The 23,415-nt window shown below is 46.4% G+C and overlaps 1 protein-coding gene across 11 annotated transcripts in view; it reads right to left on the bottom strand.

Moving 5' to 3' along the window:
• The window catches only part of sorcs2 (sortilin-related VPS10 domain containing receptor 2), a 218,281-nt gene that overhangs the window by 11,017 nt on the left and 183,849 nt on the right, over positions 1-23,415 (bottom strand). For all 11 annotated transcript variants that reach the window (XM_034290628.1, XM_010888014.5, XM_010888010.5 and 8 more), the window contains 9 exons: positions 21,691-21,755; positions 18,679-18,797; positions 16,256-16,345; positions 9,560-9,739; positions 7,404-7,550; positions 5,360-5,462; positions 4,050-4,126; positions 3,631-3,722; positions 1,609-1,716 (listed from right to left, as the gene is read on the bottom strand). In XM_034290628.1, coding sequence (XP_034146519.1) covers positions 1,609-1,716; positions 3,631-3,722; positions 4,050-4,126; positions 5,360-5,462; positions 7,404-7,550; positions 9,560-9,739; positions 16,256-16,345; positions 18,679-18,797; positions 21,691-21,755 — 981 coding nt within the window. The remainder of the gene's footprint in view (positions 1-1,608; positions 1,717-3,630; positions 3,723-4,049; positions 4,127-5,359; positions 5,463-7,403; positions 7,551-9,559; positions 9,740-16,255; positions 16,346-18,678; positions 18,798-21,690; positions 21,756-23,415) is intronic.

Genomic DNA, 23,415 nt, shown 5'->3' with positions numbered 1-23,415 from the left:
GACCATGTATCTCCACTAGGTGGCGAACCATCACTGAGTAAAAAGAAGGCAGCACTAAAATGTACAAACATCACAAACCCACCAATTTGAGCTTCTTTTTTTTTTGACCATCTGTGAAAACATGCTCTTTTGGGAACAGATTGACACATCAGAAGCCCTGGCATCTGTTTTGGTAAATATGCAACAATTTAATTTAACCCGTTCTAATACGTGGCAACTGTGTTATATTGTGAATGGCAGTGAACAGACCTTAAATCACACTGTGTGAAATGTCATTCCCCTCTCTTACTCAACATGTCTTTTTACATTATTATGTCTCAATATTGCTTTTAACTTCTCCCTTTTTTCTGGGTCTTACTTATCCTTTTCTTTGTCTCTCCCTCAAGCATGTGAATCACACGTGACACAATCACAAGTCCTTTAAAAGGGGATTTGCCTTTGACATGAGAGTCCTGCCCTACGACATGAGAGTCCTGCCCTACGACATGAGAGTCCTGCCCTACGACATGAGAGTCCTGCCCTACGACATGAGAGTCCTGCCCTACGACATGAGAGTCCTGCCCTACGACATGAGAGTCCTGCCCTACGACATGAGAGTCCTGCCCTACGACATGAGAGTCCTGCCCTATGACATGAGAGTCCAGCCCTATGACATGAGAGTCCTGCCCTACGACATGAGAGTCCTGCCCTTATGACATGAGAGTCCAGCCATATGACATGAGAGTCCTGCCCTGTGACATGACAGTCCTGCCCTATGACATGAGAGTCCAGCCATATGACATGAGAGGCCTTCCCTACGACATGAGAGGCCTGCGCTGCCGGTCAGGGCTGGTAAAAAAAACACCCAGAGGGACTCGCGGTTGGTCATCAGTTGTCCCAGACTCTGTTCCCTCCTCCTCAACGTGTCTCACAGGCAGGTGGCGTGTGTGTGTGTGTGTGTGTGTGTTCGAACACGTTTTGGTAATCTCTGACGATCCCCCTCCACCCCCATCACTGCTCAATTCAGACACGGGGCCGACAGATGGAGAAATGGAGACGTAGAGGAACAGTGGGCAACAGAAGACCAGAGAAATACTGAAAAAAATCCAAAAGTAGACATTGATGTACCCCCATAATCAACCCCTCAAGAGCCAAACTTCATGGGGGTTGGTGAGATGAGAACACCCCGCTGGTGCTAAATATGGTTCCTGGAGAGGCAGCTGCTCCATATTCCTTCTCTAAGTCCCTTATGCGAGAGCTGAGAAGCAAGGGCTTAGGCAGGGAGAGGGAGCCAAGACCGGGAGAGGAGCGGCACGGGGTGCCTCTGAGAATGCAGGATCAATTCTCACTCCGTCCCGGGTGAATCATCGCCTGGCCATCTCTGCCGAAGAACATGCTCAAGCCAATCAGACACCACAACATTAAACGTGAAAGACGTCTTAAGAAACCAAATCGATGACTTGCAAGTAAAGAGGGTCGTATCGAACCGATGGCTGAGCTCTCGAAGAGGAAAGGCTCACGAAACGGGGGGGGGGGGCCTGTCCTCAGAATACAAATTCTCCGACTGAATTAGCTCCGTTGCGGCGTTTCGATGTAGAAGGGTTCTGGAAGACGCGGCCGGACACTCACGTCATGACAAGGGTCTCGTCCCCCGGCTCGCTCAGCAGGCCGTCCACAAACACGGAGGTGCTGGTGAAGTTGTGCGTCGTCCAGGTACGTCCCTCATCCACGCTGAACCTGGGGGGGGGGGGAAATGAAGTGAAGTGTTTACAGAGAGCGTTCAACATATTATTCATCTGGGAGGTGGAGGAAGGAAGAGGAGAGACTGTGTGTGTCCCGAGGCGGAGACTGCTGAACCCCCTGAGGCCACCGTAGACGGCCCTCGACAGACAGACGCCTTGACAGGGGGCACTTAGAGGAGAACGCCCATTGGTAAGACTAAGGCTGAAATCGGCCATTCACGGAGCTGTCATATATGACTAGAACTGGACAAGCGTCTTCGGGGTGGGGGGGGGGGGGGGGGAGGGGGGCAGAGATGGCCAAGGGTCCTGACCAGGAGGATGGGTGCTGTCACGCGTGTCGTCACGGGGGGGGAAACTCGGACCGTGTGACCGATCCGTGACCCCCGCGCCTTGCCGCATTACAGGACCCTCCCTGCGTGGGTTTTGTCGCCAAACGCCACCACGCCCCCCGCGCCCACCGTTGACTTCGGGCGGTACATTTAGAATGCCTGGATGAAGTATCAGAAGGTACCCCGCTGTTTTGTCTTAAGCCCGCCAATGCCGAGGGCTCCCAGGATCGACAGGCTTACAGATGTGTTGTTATGTGTGGGATATGAATAATTCAGTGACAGAGCAGTATCTGCAGGCTGGATCCTTGAGTGGCCTACGACTAGAGAGACGCCCAACAGAGATGGACAGCCATCCCATCCCAGTGCACCAATAGTCAGCCCGTCTGTCTCCGTCTTTAACCCATCCTTTGTGCTGCTGCCTTCCTCCCCAACACAGTGTGTGCTGAAACAATAGCTCATACTAAGTACGGTAAACAGAGCAATAATTTTTTTGTTGGTGCTGCAATCCAAGGGTTTTGTAAACAAACTGTTGTGTGCATTTATGATTGATTAAGGTATACTGCAGCTTTGAGTTGCACCGGTCTGGGTATAATGCATTTAATCTCCGTGTTTACTGTATGTCTGAGCACTGTAAACCAAACCTGGCTACACAATACAGTAAAATACATATCTTGGCATCTGGTCCATGACTGTTCTGTTTTTATATTCTCAAAATCAACATGCAGCCGTGGGGTTGAACATGATCCACAGCAGAGCTGATGCTATTTTTGTTAGATCCAGAATATTGGCAGGGGACATCCTCGAGTTTCCAACAAGCTCCTAACCGTAGGTGAATCTCTGTGTTATACGTAGGAAGTAGAGTTGCAAATGCAAGAGGACCAGCTTCCTCAACTCTCCAATTATTTTAGAGAGACAAGTGCAGTTTTGAGAGGGAGAAAAACAGCTTGCTGGAGGATCTAGATTTTGGACTGTTTCGGTGATCTGGGTTTGAAGTGGGTTCTCTTCTGAGTTGAAGGGCCTGGTTAGGGCTCTTGGCAAATAGGGGACAGCACTTCCCGCCAGTCTCACTAAACTCTATTCGCACCCCCCACCCTCCCCTGACCCCATCTCTCCACGTCGCTCTCTTTCTCTCTATATCGGTCTGACTATCCGTCAATGAGGATAGAGCTCACACTAGGCTACAGCCACTGATTCTGGTTTCCTAAATGCCAACATTTTCAGAACCCTCTCTACCGCAGCCCAATACCAAGGCAGAGAGTTGGCTTTAAGGGCTGAAGTGGGGAGCTGTCCAAATGGGCCAGGACCAGTCTGATACTGACAAGTCTGTAGAGACTGAGGTAATCAGATGATGAAGGTCAATGATAAGGATTCTTATCGCCGACTGTTTTTGTTTTAATCACATCTGTTTAATTTAACCTTCAAGTATCAAGGTTATGGCTTCATCGAGATAACAATCTTCCGGACGAGATATACCCGGAACCTGATTGGCTCTTGGTTTTGATGTTGGTTTAAGATTGTTTTGGTTTAGGGAATATTTTGAGTATTTTAGGAGAATTTTATTGACAGTCAGTGGAGCTCACTTGAGTATTTTGAGGGGGATGGAGGTGTCTTTGATGGCAACGATGACCCCCCCGTGGTCCAGGTACAGGATGTGATGTTCCTCCTCAAACACCTGCAAACAGGAGGTGATGAAAGAGACAAGGTGAAGAGAAAGGTTGAGAATTATCCCCCTGCCTTCTGTAAAGTACTTTTCCCACGAAGAGTGTGGGGAACAACACAACAGATTACATAAATCACAGTGGAACAGCATGGAAATAAGAGGTGGTCATGAAACACAATTTCCAGTGGAACACTGTAAAATAGGTTTTAATCAGAAGACCGGAACTGAATGTCTTCTCATTCTGTGCTTAATGGAATCAAATATCTTCTTTTTTTACACAAAGCCTGTGTTTTTTCAGTAAAGACATGGACAGGAAGCTAGGGCTGGAGAGAGACTCACCTGTCTCCAGGACTTTCCACAATCAGAGGTGACGTACATTTCTTCTTTATACTCCACCAGCTGGGAACCAAGGTTACCTGAGGGGGGGCGAGGAGAAGAAAAAGACAGAAAGAGAGGGGGCAAGATAGAGGGAGAGACAAAGGGAGAGATCGAGAGTGAGATAGAGAAAGTGAGCGATCGATAGAGAGATCGAGAGAGAGAGAAAGAGAGAGAGCAGCCATGGATGACCAAGCTCTACAGGGATCTCCATAATGCCATCCTCTCCATGTGAACCACTGGGGGCAGGGTGAGCAGAGCACCGCTCCGAATGGCTGGAATTGGAATGAAATCAAGCACATGGAAACTATGTTCAATGTGTTTTGTAACAATTTCATTTCTTCTCTACCAGCCATTACTTTGAGACCGTCCTCCCCAATTAAGGCGCAACCTCTGCTCTGAACCCCTTTTCTCCAGTTGGGACATCACAATTGTTTAAAGAAAGACAGAGACCCAAAACTCTCAGTTGGATCAAAGCCTCCCGAGCTGACAAATCATTTTAGATGAAGGAATGTAATTTTCCTCTCATTTCGAGCAGCGGGGGAACAAGGCGAGAGAGGAGAGGAGAGGAGAGGCGAGGGATGTCAAAGCGCCTCGTTCTCACTTGGGGATGAGGCAGCCCACTTATCCTCTTCAGTCAGGACCCATTTTAAGCTGTCCTCCAGGGGTGCCTGCACAGAAATGTATTCAATAAATAACAGCAGTGGTGGCTGAGTGAACTCTTCTCCAGGGATTGAGTGTTTTGGCAGTGCATCTTCCGTTCCTCCCGAGCCACCACCTTTCATGGTTAAATCCCGGTCGCCCAGAGGAGTGGCGCGGACTCAGACAATGTGTGTGTTTGCCAGTTACACAGGCGCCCTGCAAAGGTGTCGGTGTCCAGCGGGCATGACGAAGCGCAGAGCGCATGCAGAGCCCCGGGGCTGTGCGGCTGACGTAAGCCTGCATTACGGCCCAGCCTGGTGCCTTACAGACTGCTCCATTGTCCTGCGCCACCGAGAGCCCGCAAAACAACAGGCTCAGAGCTGCCTCACTGAAACCGATAACTACTCACCAGAACCAGTGGGGCTGGACCTTAAAGGACCACTGAAGCCCGGTCGACGGCAGACAGCGGGGGGTCCTGGTGTCAGCGCCCCCACGCGGTTGATATTACAGAGAAGAACGAGACCCGGGTGCACTATGAGGAGCTCAAAACCCACGCTGGACGGTTGCGACATCCCACTGGGGTAACTACGTCAACCACTGTTGCCAGGGCGGCGGTCGCTGTGGCCACTCACCTGCACCCATAATGAGTCCGGGGGCGGAGTCCTTGGTGTGGACGGTCCCGGATACATAGGGGTTGTCAGCCCAGCGCAGGTGGAGGTGGAGGTGGCAGTCAGGCTGTGGAGGGGACGGAGAGCGGACGATGTGTGACGTTTAAGGGATAGTACTGCTGTCATTCACCACAGCTATATCAATCCAACTATATCACCCCAGCTATATCATTCCAACTATATCACCCCAGCTATATCACCCCAGCTATGTCAACCCAACTATATCAACCCAACTATATCATCCCAGCTATATCATTCCAACTATATCACCCCAGCTATATCATTCCAACTATATCACCCCAGCTATATCACCCCAGCTATGTCACCCCAACTATATCACCCCAGCTATATCACCCCAGCTATGTCACCCCAACTATATCAACCCAACTATATCATCCCAGCTATATCATTCCAACTATATCACCCCAGCTATATCACCCCAGCTATGTCACCCCAACTATATCAACCCAACTATATCACCCCAGCTATATCATTCCAACTATTTCACCCCAGCTATATCATTCCAACTATATCACCCCAGCTATATCACCCCGACTATGTCACCCCAGCTATGTCACCCCAACTATATCAACCCAACTATATCACCCCAGCTATATCACCCCAGCTATTTCACTCCAGCTACATCACCCCAGCTATATCACTCCAGCTATATCATTCCAACTATGTCACCCCAACTATAGCACCCAAACTATATCACCCCAGCTATATCACCCCAGCTATATCATTCCAACTATATCACCCCAGCTATATCACCCCAGCTATTTCACTCAAGCTACATCACCCCAGCTATATCACCCCAGCTATATCATTCCAACTATGTCACCCCAATTATAGCACCCAAACTATATCACCCCAGCTATATCATTCCAACTATATCACCCCAGCTATATCATTCCAACTATATCACCCCAGCTATATCATTCCAACTATATCGCCCCAGCTATATCACTCCAATTATATCACCCGAGTGCTTCTCGCTGTTCTTTTCCACGCCTCTCTATTGTCCTTAATTCCCTACTTCTCCCTCCCTCCCTCCCTCCACCCAGCCCCTTCTCCATCTTCCTCCCCTACTACCTCGGAGGTCTACCCAAAGCAGTAAAGCATTAGCTTTCTTCTCTGTCTACGTCCATCCTTGGTACAGATGTCATCCTGTTACACCTGCACTGAATCAAACTGGCAGCATCAGGCCCTCTGAACAATAAATCACAGAGGGGAAAAAATAGCAATTTAAAACAACTTTGCGGCGCTATTAGGCAGTAGATTAAACACAGATAACGCACATTAATCTACGGCACACCGATTCATTTAACAGTCATTTACTAACCACTATCCTTCAATTAAATGAGCCGTTACTGTTATGGGGTGGGTTTCGAGACGGGCCGTGAAGGAAGCAGAGGCTGCTTTCACATGACACCGTCCGTGTTGTCTTGACAACACGGCGTCAATGTCAAGGGACATAAAGCCGTCTCTCTGACCTATCACCTGCCGTCGCTGTGGCAACCGGGGAGCGGAGATAGACGAGGGCGGCGTGACGGTGGTCGTCATCGGGGCTGTGACACGGGCGTTCTAAAATGGCTGATTTGTGTAATAGGGGATCGTTACGGTGAAATACGGGAAAACTGAGTGGACTGAAGGTGTGTGTGCGCGCATGCCTGTTGGCACGCATGTGTTTGCGCGTGTGTGTGTGTGCCAGCGTCTCCTCCCCTAGCTGTTCCTTCTCCACGAGACCTAGTACCCATGTGCGACAAATACATCTCTGTTGGGGTGATCTGTGTCACCTTGAGTGATGGGTCAATATGAAACAGGGCTTCCTCTGTCAGTGGAGTCCTGAACACAACCACAGCCAGCCCGGCGGGAGTACAGGAGATCGCATCTGAGCCATCAAATACCGGACAACTGCATCCTAGAACTAATCAGTGATCAATATTCCTGTGGACTGGGTGCTCCTAAAGCTGCTACGTGTAGATAAGTGCATGGTGTTTCTTACTGGTTTACAGTTCACTGGTTTGCCATTCATGTCAGAAGTGGGCGGGGCAAGCGGCTCCCAATCACGTCCTTTGTTATAGGTGATGAGTGTCGTCACTTTTCCGTCCACTTTCTGATTGGCCAGGAACACCCCTTTAATGCCTCGGACCTGGAGAGAAACATGTCACTTACTATTGGTGTAAAGCTGCACACCTAGGACTGTATCAACTGAACAGGTTTACAGCTGATCTCTGAACAGCCTTTACTAGTCAGAACCAATCACAAACACTCCAGACAATGGCTGCAAAAGTCCAGGAACTTTCAATAAATTAGCTGGTTTTCAACAAAAAAAATCCTGGTTAGAGGATTCCGGATGTCCTGCATATTCTCTCTCGATTCCAGCAATCCTCCAAACAGATTTCTGGAAAAACTGGGATTTTATTGAGGGTTCCAGGAATTTTCCAACCTTCCTCCAGAGGAGGTCTCTCCAGACATACCTATAAAGGAAGTAGGCCTGTTCCTGGTTTAGGGGAGAGTTGGTTTTAGTGGTATGGCCAGCCAGGAGGGACAGCATAAACGAAGGAGTAAACAAACATCTGGACCAGTCAATCTGGATAACTGTGGCTGCAGAAAAACCTAGATGACTGTTTGTCTCCCTGTTTCTCCGTCAGTAACTCTAACTGTGTAACTGTCTGCAAATGTCTCTATCTGTGAATATCTTTCTCTATATCTGCACCCCGCCCCCTCTCTCTCTCTCTCTCTCTCCCTTGACCAATCATCCTCTACCAGTATTGCTCTACCAGTATTCTTTTCTACCAGTATTAATCTACCAGTATTGCTCTACCAGTATTGCTCTACCAGTATTAATTTGCCAGTATTGCTCTACCAGTATTGCTCTACCAGTATTAATTTGCCAGTATTGCTGTACCAGTATTACTCTACCAGTATTTCACTCTCCCTGAATGTCTTTTACTGGCTCTTTACCCATTCCATTTTCTCTTTCCAACACTGTGGTGAGAGTGTCGCCCAGAGCGAGGGGATGTGTAAAAGCAGAAAAGAGGATAACAGGAAAAAGAGAGTTTTGCAGTGCCGGCCCTCTGTTCCACGGACCACTGAGTCCCCTCCCCTCTCTATTCTGACACTTCCTCCCCTCCTCGTTTGCTCTTCCCTCGCTCCGTCTGACTTCCCTCTGCCGGGAGACCTTGTCAAAACAAACCCAGCCACAGAAAGATGAATGATGGCTTAACCAGAAATTAAAAATGTATATGGAAAGTGAAAACACATTAGTATCTCCCCCATGGATGTTACATCAAAAGGAGTGTGTCGACATTGCACGACCGAGTATCACTTCAAACCCAGTTGGGGGGGCAGAAAAAAAACACTTTGAAGTGTACCATTTAATCTCAATCTTAATCTCGCATTTATCTTGCTCTTGCATGTATAACACTGGTACAATCAGTATGACTGAAATACATTTCTAGGATTATGCATCAACCCATTTATTACAGCGAAACTATATCCCTTGGAGTCACGTCGTGTGAGTGGGTTTTGAACTGTGCCAGCTGCCTGATTAGAAGGTACACAGGCATCTTAAGACCTGGCCAAGGCCACAGGTGATCCAGACAGGGATGTGGGACCACGACTCACTGTTACCTTGGCAATGAGTGGTGGTGACGGATGTTGAGTGGCCTTCAGCAAAACGATGGAAATGAGCCATACATGGTCTGAAATGAGCCCACATGGTCTGAAATGAGCCCACATGGTTTGTTTTGCATCCTCTATTCATCTGTGATTATGGCATCGTTTTCAGATTTTATCAAATTAAATGTAATTTTATGAAGCCCCTTTTTACATCAGCAGTTTTCACAAAGGGCATTACAGGTACCAAACCTGAAACAACAACAGAGTTGATGCATGGTGGCTAGTAAAAAGTAGGGTCGAAACTCAGGAAGAAACATGGAGAGGAACCAGGATCTTAACGGTTATCCAGTCGTCTTCTGGCTGTGCTGGGTAAAGATTCTAAGTGTACTTGACCTTTTGGGCCATGTCAAGGTTTCTGCACATATCGAAAGTGATGCACATGTAGATTTTGACTGTGAGAGCCTGAACCAGCAAACTTGGCGTTGCTACCATGGTGCTATTACAGACAATGCCACAGAGAGCCATCTCGGGACTCACCTCCAGAATGTCTATAAGGACACTCTCCTCCGGCTGCTTGGTGCTGCGGACGTTCTCCAGCACGATAGAGTAGTAGACGCCCTGTGGGTCGGACTGGTACAGGTTGTAGGTGTCAGTCTGGTACCACTCCTGCAGGGCCAGGAATACCTGGTTCTCATCAGTACTCACAACGTGGACATCCTGGGGACGGCGAGAGAGATGGACGGACAGAGAGGAATGGATAGAGGGAGGGACGGAGGGTGAGATGGAGAGAGCGAGGGGAGCGACATTAGTAAACGTTCTGACTAGACAAAATCAGCCTCTTCATTCTACATTGGAAACCGTAAACTCCAAGGAGCGATGAATAAACAGGTGGAAACACAACAACCCTGACAACAGCCCTCGCCGTCGTGCAGCTCGAGTCGTACAGGGTCCCAAACTGCCAGGCATTCTAGAACACACTGGTGCGGGTCCCAAAGACCCAGAACAGTTGTGCCAGTCATTAATACTGAGCGTCTCATATATTCGTATGCAGATGAGTTAATCAGTCAGGCAGAAGCAGCGCGTCTGAAGTGCTGTTCAGACCCCCGGGTGTGAGTGGGGCCTCTCTGGATGAACCTATTAGCATACCATTAGAGATGGAGATGAGCTAAACCAGTCAAGCCTCAGGGGAAGTGAAGAGGGCCGCAGTGGCCCTCCACGGAGACACCTCCACGCGTTACGGGGGCCAACAAGATACGACTGTTACAATATCTGCCGTGAGCTGTATTCAAACAATACAGGCATGACACTTGGGAAGTAAATGTCTGATAGTGAACGTAGATGAAACGCCCTCCAACTGAGATTGTACACACGGGATGCTTTTAAGTCCTGGCTATTGTCTTTTAGGACAACCAGAAACAACTACTGAAAACCAAACAATATTTGCCAAAATGTTGGCCTTCCAAAAAAAAGAATACAAATATCCCTGGAATACTGTAACTACAGAAACCCATTTTTGGCTAGTGAATATCTGAGAATATATAATAAAATAAAATAAATATTACTTTAACCTAGAAGGTCTCAGCTTTCCAAAGATTCCGTCCAACAGTTCATCACTCAAACCACTTGCACTCAGTGGAAATGTTTGTAAAAAAAAAAAAATAGACTTGGCTTTCGAGGATCACAAAAGACACTCTAACCCAGCTCCTTTATTGGTCATATTAATCCAGGACACAGAGAAGCCTCCTGGGGACCTGTGTTTACCGTTTCATTCGCCGGTCTATTCGTAAATGTAATCGAATGAGTCTGGATTTTTTTTTCACCGAGCGATTCTTTCCTTTCACTCAGGTTCAATTTATTGATGAGCCACTACAAAGAACTGACTAACAACATTCTCCGGAAAGTTCTTGAAGATGGACGCCCTGCTGGTTTTGTGTCTTTGCCACAGTGCGAGGATGCACTGGCAAAAATGGGAGAATTTATTTTCTTTGACGGGAAACACAAACTAGGTCATGGTGAATTTGGGCGAACGAACACTCAGCCAGCCCATTAAGATGCCTCCAGGCAGAAAGCCATTCGTCAATAGCAGAGCAGAGAGCGATACAGACAGAGAGAGAGAAAGAGAGAGAGGGAGAGAGAAAGAGAGAGAGAGAAGGGAGAGAGTGGGGAGAGTGAGAGAATAACCAGTGTTTTCTCATTGCTGTATTCTGGAACTTTCTACACTGAGAGTGAAACTGAACCTCTAGACAGCTCAGAATTTGATGAAGTAATTAAAACCGTGTTCGTAAGGGTTTGTGTCTAGACATGTGTGTGTGTGTGTGTGTGTGTGTATTTATACGTGTAGATGTTTGTGCGTGTTCATGTGTGTGGGTGTGTGTTTATGTGTCTAGATGTGTGTATGTGAGTATGTGTAAGTATGTGTGCTAACTTTTTAAGATGTACAGGTCCAGAAATATTTGGTCCGGAATTATAATTTTAATAATTTTTCTTGGTACGCCACCACAATGACTGTGAAATGAAACAACCGAGATGCAATTGAAGAGCAGATTCAAGGTCTTGAACAAAAAACATATGGAATATATGAAACTTTTAGGAATTGTAATAATTTTCATACGCAGTCCGCATATTTCAGGTGCTCAAATGTAATTGGACAAATTAACACAATCATAAATGAAGTTCACTTTTAATACTTTGTCAAGAATCCCTTGAAGGCAACGACTGCTTGAAGTTTGTAATGCATGGACATCACCAAACATTGGGTTTCCTCCTTCATGATGCTTTGCCAGGCCTTTACTGCAGCTGTCTTCATTTGTTGTTTGTTAGTGGGTCTTTCTACCTTAAGTTTTGTCTTCAGCAAGTGAAATGCATGCTCGATCATTTTGAGATCAGGTTATTCACTCGGCCATTTTAGAATATTCCACTTCTTTGCCATAAAAACTGCTGGGTTGCTTTCACAGTATGTTTTGGGTCATTGTCCATCTGTAAAGTCGAACGCCATCCAATGTACTTCCCTGAATTTGGCTGAATCTGAGCAAGGAATATAACCCTATATACTTCAGAATTCATCCGGCTGCTTCTGTCTCCTGTCACATCAGTCTAATCTGGCCTTTATATTTGTGAGGCTTATGAATGGTTTCACCTTGTGGTGAACGTTCTGTATTTGCTCTTGTGAAGTCTTTTCTTTGGAGACTGTTCTTCACTTGTCTGGATGCTGTGATGGGGTTTTTGCTTTACCATGGAAAGTATCCTACGATCATCCACCACTGGTGTCTTCCGTGGATGTCCAGGTCTTTTTGTGTTGCAGAGCTCACCAGTGCGTTGTTTTTTTCTCTGAATGTACCAAACGGTTGATTTGGCCACTCTTAGTGTTCCTGCTATCTCTTTGATGGATTAAAAAACAAAAGTTGCAGCCTAAGGATGGTCTGTTTCAATTGCATTGAGAGCTCCTTTGATCGCATTTTGTGGGTTCACAGAAACAGCTTCCAAATTAATGCGAATACCACACCTGGAATTAACTTTTTACATGTTTAATTGTAAAAAGTCTGTCCATGAAACACACACCTGTCCATGAAACAGCTTTTGGGTCAATTGTCTAATTACTTTTGGTCCCTTGAAAAAGAGGGGGCTACATATTAAAGAGCTGTAACTCCTAAACCCTTCCTCCAATTTGGATGTGAATACCCTCATATTAAAGCTGAGAGACACTTTATGGCCATATTCATTATTTAACTAACTTGAATATATTTTGGTAAACAGCCAAAATAACAAAACTGTGTCAGTGTCCAATTATTCCCCAACTGTTTGTGTGCGCGCGTGTCTACGTGACTACATCAAAGCGTGCGCGTGCCGTGTTTGTGTTCCCAATTCCCCTTGTACACCGCTAAAGTCCGACCCTGTTTGTTTCCACACATCTCTTCCGCAGTGCATTGTGTCTGAGGACTCGGCATGGACGAGTGTGCACACTCCAACTCGCAAACACGTGTATATCCGCCCACCCGTGTCACGGCGCTCCAAGGCCACTGTGAATCCCTTGTACCGTTGTCGTGCACACCGTTGTCGTGGACACACAGCAGACGAGTGGCTGAACACTGGCACTCAATTCAAATGCAACTGCACGGGCAAATGTTAGCGCACACGCGCGACCCAACGCTTAAACTGTTTTTTTACTTCTGAGGTGAAAATGTGCTGATAAGCTAGCTCCTAGTGAGGGAAAACAATGCGTGGTCGACGGTGTTGCCGAAGAAAAGACCTGAATACATTCCAGATGCCTAATGTTGGGAACTGTATGATGTCATTGTTATCGCTATCCTCAGAATGGGATGTTGAGCACAAGGCATGTACACAGTACATGATCTCATGCAAGTCCTGACTGAACATTGGTGTGCTGAGACAGACAGTTGCAGGTTGAGTTAGGCCTTTTGGAGCAGCACTAAACAAGACGCAAACGCTGAAAAAGCAGTATATCATGGCCCCTTCCAACTACAATGGGCAACACTTTATTATAAGGTTAAATAAATCCAGGATAAACCATTAACAAGGGGTTATTAGCCATTGGTCATTTACAACGCCCGTTTCCAAAGAAGTTGTGTAAAATGGAAATGAAAACAGAACGCGAAGACGTGCTACCGCTATGGCTAACATTTCACACCAACGTTTTCACCACACGTGGACAATCACAGATTGGCTCACTAAATAGCAATATTTTTTTTTTTTTACCAATGCAAGATATCTGTCTATATATAATAGATTTATAATTGCTTTCTTAAGCTATAAAAAAGCAAATCTATCAGCTCCCCGCACTCTTTCCTCCTCTGGACTGTCCGCTAGCCACAGTGCTCCTTATCTCACCCTAACTCTCCACCCCAGACCATCTGTCATTGTCAGTGGTAGCCCCATAAACAAGGGCCTGTCCTTGGGTAAAATAACACAGGGCCTGGACCCTAAATGCACACTTTCGGATGTAAAGTAACGACCTGCTTTAGGCAACTACTGATCTGCTGTTGAACGACCGTTTGGATTTTACATAAATATCTATAGAACCATCCTTAAAAGTGTGAATGGACACACTTCCTTAGCGTCGCTTTATGGAGATACATCTTTAGCATGGCTAAACGGAGAAAGTCCCTTGGAGTAGCTGAATTGAGAAAATTGCTTAGCATAGCTGAATGGAAAAACTTGCTTAGCATAGCTGAATGGAAAAACTTGCTTAGCATAGCTGAATGGAGAAACATCCGTAGAATAGCTGAATGGAGAAACGCCCTTAGCATAGCTTGAATGAGAAACGTCCTTAGCATAGCTTGAATGAGAAACGTCTTTAGCATAGCTGAATTAAAAACGCTCTTAGCATAGCTGAATTGAGAAACTTTGTTAGTGTACAAGTTGATATTTCTGTCGGAGAAAAACCCAAGAGGAAATATATGTTGAAATATATGTATAATTATCTACATTTGAAATGTTAATTATATTTAAAATATTTAATGTTAACCTCAAGAATTTGACTTGCATTTAGGTGTATTAATTAAATACATTTGAAATGATCAGTTGAGTGCAAAACAAGTACGGAAATACCATAAAAGGTTTTCTACAAATGTTATATGCTAATAAAACACATTAAATTATAATGTAAAGATTTTTTGGCAGGATGCTTCCACCGACACGGTGTGGTGGCTTTGTGTTAAACCCAAGAGTAAAGTAGCAGAATATAATATGCACAAACATTACTGCCGCATCTTTCCATTCACTGCCATACAGACATTCTTCACTCCCATACAGACATGTGGCCATACAGGCTAACCAGGTTAGAGACAGACGAAGAGAGGAAATGGATTGAGTGTGGAACAAAAAGACAAAACAGAGTGGAAGTGAGAGCCCAAGACACAGGAGGAGAAAAGACTCAGACCACGACAGGGTTGTCAATACAAGGATGGATGAAGAGAGAGGAACGACAAGGGGACATTTTGAGACAGTCAGAGAGGAAAGAGATACGAACGGTGAAAGAGAAAGGAAATGAGAGAAATACAGAGGGACAGAGAGAGAAATGGGGAGCCATGGAGAGAAAGAGAAAGGATCAAACACTGGAAGACAAAGTGACAATTATCTCCTGTGATTTCACAGTCTAGCGGCTCGTCAGACGAGCAAACAGCACCGCCTTGCAGGGGCTGATAATCCATAACTTCAGGAGGACTAACTCCGCTCTCAGATTGGTTTTGCATTTTTTAAAAGCTTTTAAATAATTCACTGAAAACACACAGCTTCATAAACACAGTGTCTCTCTTCTCCCTCCCTCTCTTCCCCTCTTTCTCTCTTCTCCCTCTCTTTTCCCCTCTGTCTCTCCTCTCTCTCACTCTCTTCCTCTTTCTCTTCCCCGCTCTCTCTCTTTCTCCCTCACTCACAATCTCCTCCCTCTCTCCCTCTCCTCCCTCCCTCTCTCACTCTCTCCTCCCTCTCTCTCTCATGCTGGCACACCAAAACGCACAATGTTGCTAAGTTCATTTCCCCCCTGATCTCCCTCTCTCTCCTCTTCACCGTGCTTTCTTTCCTTAAATCGCTCCATCCTCTCTGTTCAATCAGCTGCTAACAGGCCCCACTGTACATGCTGAGCTGAGGCGGTGGAGAACCAAGCCCCCACCCAGGCTCTCCATGGCCGCCAGGACAGTCGATTCTCTGCCCCCTCCCCTCAGGGGGGGGGATGCTGAAGGCAGATTCTCATCAGTGAAACACCTCTGGAAGCAGGAAGGGTATCTCTGTGTGTCTTCCTTAGAGAGCCCACGTGAGCCCTCGGGAGAGTGTGTGTGTGTGTGTGTGTGTGTGTGTGCGCGCCCACGTGCATGTGAACGCCCCTCCCCCGCCCACTCTCTGGTGTTTTGGAAAGCAGACTCCCGTACTCTGCCCTCCAATCAATGTTGTTCAATAACACTTAGCCAGCGTCATGCTAAAACTGCCCCTTGGGCCACAAACACTGACTAGAAAAAAAGTTCCTGCCTGCTTGAGAAGAAACACATTATGTCGCTTAGCATGTGACTTCACATGCATGTGCTGTTGATATTATATATTTAATAATATGATATTAGGAATATTATATTTTTCGATTTGCAACATTTGAGAAACGCGCAAATCCAGAGCGAAAAAGCTGTAGTGGATGAGTACATATTAAGAGCTTTTCATACCGGGTCTACAGTGGGAACCCACAACCCTGGGGTTACAAGCAACGTGCTCTACCATTTCAAGGTTACCTACCTTTGGGAGGGCGTATTTAGGGAACCTCATCTGGACAAACTCGTTCCGCCGGTACGATACGTAGTGCTTGGTGCGGTTTCCAGTGGTCACCTAGGTAACAGATGGAACGGGAAACACTGCCTTGTCAGTGACAAACTCTCTCAAATATTATACAATAAAGCAATGGCATGGGGGGGTTTGTGGCATATTGTCAATATATCATTGACTAAGAGCTAACAAAATACAACACTTTCAGTTGTTTTGAAGCTTTGAATTCAGTTCTAAAAAATTCATCTTAATTAAGAATGTTGTGTCAGTAGCTTCAACAGATAATATTTAGCGACTAATTCCACAGCTTTTTTCTGGTTAAGATACAAAAAGAGTAATTTGTAGCTGAATGAACACGACGCAATTTGACTAAACACAGAATGTTAATTTGGAACTAGGTTTGGGCCAAACAAAAATTATAAGTTCAGGTAATACTTGGGCAAAACTAGTTGCGTAAACTGAAAAGGCAGTGGAACTAGTAACTACTAGTTAGTGGAAACAACTGAAATTGTTTACAGTGTTAGCATACGCTTAATAGTGTTAGCATACGCTACATACTTGACTGATCTACTCTGCCTGTCCCTTCTGACAGGAAAAGAAAGAGAGCGAGACAGACAGGAGAAAGAAGGGAGAGAAACGGGAAAAAGAGAGTGATAGAAAGAGGGTAGATGAGCACACCAGGCATGCAGCCACCGTGACCAGGAGTGCAAACTGTGGAGAGCACCATCTGTTATCACCTGAGTCATCATAACAGCGCAACAACAGACAGATGAGCTCAGCAGAATGCTACCTGAGCAGGAGAGAGATGGAGAGAGAGAGAGAGAGGGAGAGGGGAGGGCAGGAAAGAGAGGATAGAGGGAGAGGGGAGGAGAGAGGGAGAGAGGGAGAGGGGGAGGGCAGGAAAGAGAGGATAGAGGGAGAGGAGAGGAGAGGGGAGGAGAGAGGGAGAGGGAGTGTAATAGAGAAAGAGAGTTTGATAAAGAGAGAGCAAGGGCAAACAAATCCCGGCAGGTGGCTGCTACGTAATGATAAAGTTGTGCTGTGACAGGCTGAGCCGGAATCGGCCAATCTGCGAGGACGAGTGCTGACCCGAAAAAAAAGAAAAGAAAGAAAAACATACATCATATTTTACGGCGTGGTTTGGAAGCATGAACGTCAGTGCCGTGAGAGATCACCAGTGTTGGCTCAATGCACACCGCTTGGGTGTTTGTCTCCAGTCTACGCCGCTGATTCGGGATCAGTTGGAGATTTTACCGACACGACGATGAGAAACAGCAAATCCGAAGAGCAGTCTTACTTTAAAGGTGATGTGTGGATGCGGGCCCTGATATCACTAGGTGGAAGAACAGTAAATGCCTAGAAGACGGCCTCTATCCAACCAGGGAGGCTGAGCAGGCACTATACGTGTGTGCGTGTGTTTCTGTGTGAGTGTGGCGTGCTAGTATGTGAGGGCACTGACAGTTTGTCTGTAGCTCCATACTGCTCAGCATCCTATAGCCAAACATTATCCCACAGACACAGGGTATATAACTGACACCAACATATAACTGACACCAGCGTACAACTGACACCAGCGTACAACAGACACCAGCATACAACTGACACCAGCATACAACTGACACCAGCGTACAACTGACACCAGCGTACAACTGACACCAGCGTACAACAGACACCAGCATACAACTGACACCAGCGTACAACTGATTCGAGCATCTGACAAGAGCATACAATTTACACAAGCAACTGGTATTACATTATGGGTGTGTGTGTGTATGTGTCTGGGTGTGTACGTGTGTGTGTGTGCAGGGTCTTTGTGTGCGCATGCATATCTGCATGCGTACATCTACGTGTGTGTGTGGTTGTTCCCCCGTATGTGTGACTGTGTCGTCCTTCCCCAGTGGTAGGTAATCCTCTGGAGATAATCCCTGGGGAAGAAAGTCCAATCTAGTGGTAATATTGACCCTGCCCAGACCACTATACAAAATGAGATTTTAAAATACTCTCTCGGTCTGTACCCCTGTTTCTCTCTCGCTCTCTCCTCCTCCCTCCTCTCTCTCTCTACCCACCTTTATCTCTTTCTGTCATTTTCTCCATTTCATTTCAATTTGCTTCATTGGCGTTACATAAGAAATGCACAATGTGAACTGATAATGTTTTTTTTTTTTACTTTACGCACTGTAAAAAATTCTGAACTAAAAAGTCTGAATGCAATCACGTCAAATCTAAATGCCAAAGAGTGTTAAGAGAGGTAACTCAACCAAGCCACCAATGAAAAAAAGCATCACTCAACCAAGCCACCAATGAAAAACAGTATCACTCAACCAAGCCACTAATGAACAACAGTATTATTATAACCAACACAAGACACGAGGGGTTGTGTGAACGTTGGTTTTCACCTTGACGAAGATGTAGTCATCCTGCACGATGAGAGAGTTGTGGTCGATCTTTCCTAGGAACTGAGCCGTCACCATTTTGTCAGAGCAGTTCTGGATCAGGCAGGTTACGTACAGATACCCTGGTGGGGGGGAGAGAAAAAGGGGATTTTTTTTTTACAGGAATAACTAGTGTCAATGATGTTTATGTGTGGCCATTTTTGATCATTGTCTATAAGAGAGAAACAGATACAGTGCCTTGGGAAAGTATTCCGACCCCTTCACCTTCTCCACATTTTGTGTTATAGACTATTTATAATTGATTATATATATTATTTTTTTTTGCCATTGATATATATATATATACAATACTCCATAATGGCTTATTGGACAAGTAGACCCTTTGCAATGAAACTCTAAATTGACCTCAGATGCATCCTATCCTATGCGTCCTTTGATCATTTCTTAAGATGTCTCTAGAAATTGATTAGAGTTCACCTGTAGCAAATTCAATTTCTTGGAGATGATTTACAAAGTCCAACAAACTCACAGTAAATCTCCGAGATATAATTACATCAAAGCATAGCTTCTAGGTAAGGTTAAAAAAAAAATTGCTAAAGCAGTGAAAGTTCCCAGGAGCACAGAGGGCTCCATCACTGTGAAATGGAAGAAGTTTAGATAATATAACACAACTATTCCTTGAGCTAGCTGTCCAAACTCAGAAACCCAGGTAAAAAGGGAGGTGACCAAGAACCCAATGGCCACTCTAACAGAGCATCAGAGTATCTCTGCAGAGATGGGAGAACCTGCCAGAAGGAGAACCAGAGGGAGAACCTGCCTGAAGCACTCCATCAGTCATGTCTTTATGGCAGAGTGGCTAGATGGAGGCGCTTCTACAAAGTAAAGGGTTTGACTATGTATGTGCAAGAGATATTTCAGTTAATTATTTTCAATAAATTGCCAAACATTTCTCTTCAAACCTAATGCTTTGTCTTAAGGTATTCCATATAAATTGGCAATTTCTTTTTAAATCAATCATAAATTAAGTCTATGATATAAAATAATTTGGAGAAAGTGACGCGGTCTGAATACTTCCCAAAGGCACTCAGAGAGATCAAGAGGGAGACAGACATGGACAGAGAGAGGTGAGGGAGAGACCGGGGTGAGGGAGAGACCGGGGTGAGGGAGAGAGAGACGAAGGGAGAGAGATTAGACACACTGTGAGAATGGATAAACAGACATGTTGAAAGTTATCCGGAGGACAGAAGGGGGGTTAATAGACCTTCAACAGCCACATGACTTTTCTCCAGTCCAAATGCCATGGGATTAGGGCTGGCCTCACACCGAAAGGCTGAGTGGGGTTAGCCCCTGTCACAACGCCACCCATATTGCATTTCACTATACCAGCTACATCAGCAACACTGTCAGTAGTGCCCACCCCCACCCCGGAGAAATCTCCAGCCGTCCTCCCTTCTTTTCTCCTCTCGAGCAGCTTTCCCTCCAGCCGATGTGAAAAGCTAGCCACGGAGAGAAGAGGCTGAACACGACTCCCCAAGTCACATTTTCTACCCCTAAAGTGAGGTCTCGTACCATGAGCGTTTCTCTTTGTTGTTTATTATTGCTTCACTTGTTTGTTTGTTTTTTGAACGGCTAACTGACAAATGGACTGGCAAATGTATGGAAACAAGTCATTAAAAGGCAATTAGATTGGCTGAGGGTTCAATTCCAGCTGGTGACACACACACTTATTCACCCAGCTCACCGACAGACCTGGTGCACGCAAACCGACCGGCAGGAGACAGAGACACGGAAAGACTGCTAAGCAACCCCAGAATCGTGACTTGGACAACGACAGTGTAGTGGATTGGAATTTGAAAACCTCAGGGGGGAAAAAGACGAGGTAATAATATGAATTTCGGCATTGGCCAGCAGCCATCTGTTTGCCAAGCACAGCGTAGACGACGTGAAAACTGGGGAAGACAAGGTGACGACGGACTCGGCCCTCTGCCTGTTGCTGTGGGAACCCGCCTAGGCAACAGCGTCCGCCTCAGTGACCCCACCAAACCCCATGTCAGTTTACAGAATGCCCACCACAGATCCCCCCCCCCCGGCCCCGGACTCCCAGCCAGACCCATCGCCCGTCCAACCCACCATGTCCGGTCACAAGCATAATGCGACTCCCAGGTTTCGCGTTACAACTAGGCCTGTGTCTGGGGTTCAGCTATGCCGTGACCAGAGCACCTGCCTGACGTCCCCCTGGCACCTGCCACCGCTTAACCTTGACAGGACCCGCGGTGACAGGGAGGCGCAGGGGGAACAGCCTGGCGCAGCACGCCTGGTCGCCTGGACTTGTCTGACCCATCCGTCTGGAAGCGGGAGATGCCATATGACGAAGGGGGAATGAGAAGGTTGTATGAAAGGGGGACCATGTGGCCCCGTCTGGCCCAGGGAAGAGAGCTCTCGGCGGGGGCAGCTGGTCAGGACATAAATCCTTGTTGGTCCTCTGGGAAAAACACGGCACAGGCTTGTTCGGCGTGACAGGTTCCGGGGCGTGTGCCGCATGGTCGGCTCCCCTGTCAGCGGGTTTGTAGGCACACCTCCGGGATTTGGGAGTTGATCCACACCGTTTCTGGGGTGGATGATGTGTTTCATTGTGGGGACCTTTGGTGACTTAATTAAGTGACAGGAAAGAAACTGTCCTAACTCCTTCAGTTCTCCAGTCCCAGATTGTATCATTCTGCATGTCGGCACTGGGAAAATGGGTCGGGAAGCAGGAAGACATGGCACAGCATTGTAAAACACACAGACACAAAGCCATGTACACACCCTGCTAAAACACCCTGCTAACACGCACTGCTAACACGCCCTGCTAACATGCACGCTAGCATGCCCTTCTTGCACGCACCACTAATGAGCCTTGTTTTTTCTGGCAAACGCCAAAACTGCCCGGTGTGGCGGGCTGTTGTGTTATAACAGGCCCCGCCCCTGAACTGGTCTTCGCCCCTGAACTGGCCCCACCCCTGGAAAGCACCGTACCTCCACTGGTGTCCTGCATCTCCATATGCACCAGGTCAGGGTCCACGTCCACCCCGGCGACGGACCTGAAAAACAGGAGGTTAACGTTGGGTTGACTGGGCAGAAACCCCCACCCCCTGCTCCCGCTCGGCCAATGAAATGAATCTAATACCAAGTCATCAGTGAGTCAGGGAGATCCCCTCAGCTCTGTAAAAAACACAGACACACAACGACGTGGATATGCAATACGCAAATACTATGTGAAGATGTGTCCTCTATAAAGAAGGAAGGCAGGTCCGCGAGAGGGGAGAGAGAAATAGCAGGATAGAAAGACGGAGCGATGGAGGGGGAGAATGAGAGAGGGAGATAGATGGAGAAAAAGACGGAGAGAACAATGCAGAAAGAAGTGGTAGAGAGAGAGAGAACTGAAGGTAGAGATGACAAGAGACACTAAAGGAAAGATGGAGAGAGAGACAAAGGTAGAGATGACAAGAAACACTAAAAGGAAGATGGAGAGAGATGGAGGTAGAGATGACAAGAGACATTGAAGGAAAGATGGAGAGAGATGGAGGGAGAGATGACAAGAAACGCTAAAGGATAGATGGCGAGAGACGGAGGGAGAGATGACAAGAAACGCTAAAGGATAGATGGCGAGAGACGGAGGGAGAGATGACAAGAAACACTAAAGGAAAGATTGATTGAAGGAAAGAGACATTGAAGGAATGATGGACTGATGGAGAGATAGAGAGAGACTGAGAGAAAAACTATCAGAAAAGGTTGTATACTCTCACCTTGACAGTAAGTCAGTGTTCATGTGGTTTGTTCACTGTTTGTGCTCGCCTCAGTGCTTGACCTCAAGAACCAAGGCAAGCCACAATTTCACAGAATCTGTGACCAATTCACCCCGTTTCTATTTCATGGGACAGCAACTAGACTGGAACACTTACTGAATATAAATGGTTTAACATGCAACTCTGAAGTATGGAAGACGGACTTATAAATGGCCCCAGTCGCTGTAGCCTCCATCTTGTCAGACAGACCACCCTGTCAGACACTGTCTGGTCTTTAAAATCAACCTGATTTATAAGGACTGACCTCAAGACCATTTTTATGCTCATTTACGGGCGTTTGGCCATGCAGGGGAGATAAGGCCAATCCAGCCCCCGCAATCAGCACATTTTTATCTATTGGAAAACATGGATGCTTTAAGAGGTTTGCTTTGTAGTGCAGGAAGTTGTTCCTTGTCAGGTCATGTGGTCCTAAAGTGTTATAACCTGAGATTTAGTCTTGTCCCTGAGAACTGCAAACATGAGACAAAGAGATGGGCTCTGCTCAAACATTTATTTCACACCTTCAGTGTTAGGTTTGTTTGAGACCAAAAAATACCATCATCCTACTCGACCGGGAAAAAATGAAAAACGTACCGAGGCTAGTCTGAACGTTTCACTAAGGCTAGTCTCAACCTTTCACAAACACCAGTCTCAAACTGGAACAGACAAGGGTTGGGACTTATAGCTACTGTATGGAGAATCACTGGACCAAAGCAAACAGATGTGGTGATGTTTTACTGTTAGTCAGTGGTTAGGTCCACAAATGTGGTCGTGAATTACGTATATCGCACGTAATCTTTTCATTTCTTATTTCCTCAAGCTCATGCCAATAAATACATCATAAAAAAGGTTGTATAATGATTCCTAGAAGGTATCCATGTGAAGCATATGGAGATTGCTTTTGAGGGCAGTTTTT

The sequence above is a fragment of the Esox lucius genome, chromosome 24 (genome assembly GCF_011004845.1).
Source record: "Esox lucius isolate fEsoLuc1 chromosome 24, fEsoLuc1.pri, whole genome shotgun sequence".
NCBI lineage: Eukaryota > Metazoa > Chordata > Actinopteri > Esociformes > Esocidae > Esox > Esox lucius.
Note: the sequence above shows the minus strand (reverse complement) of the source record. Positions and strands in the feature narration are given on the sequence as shown.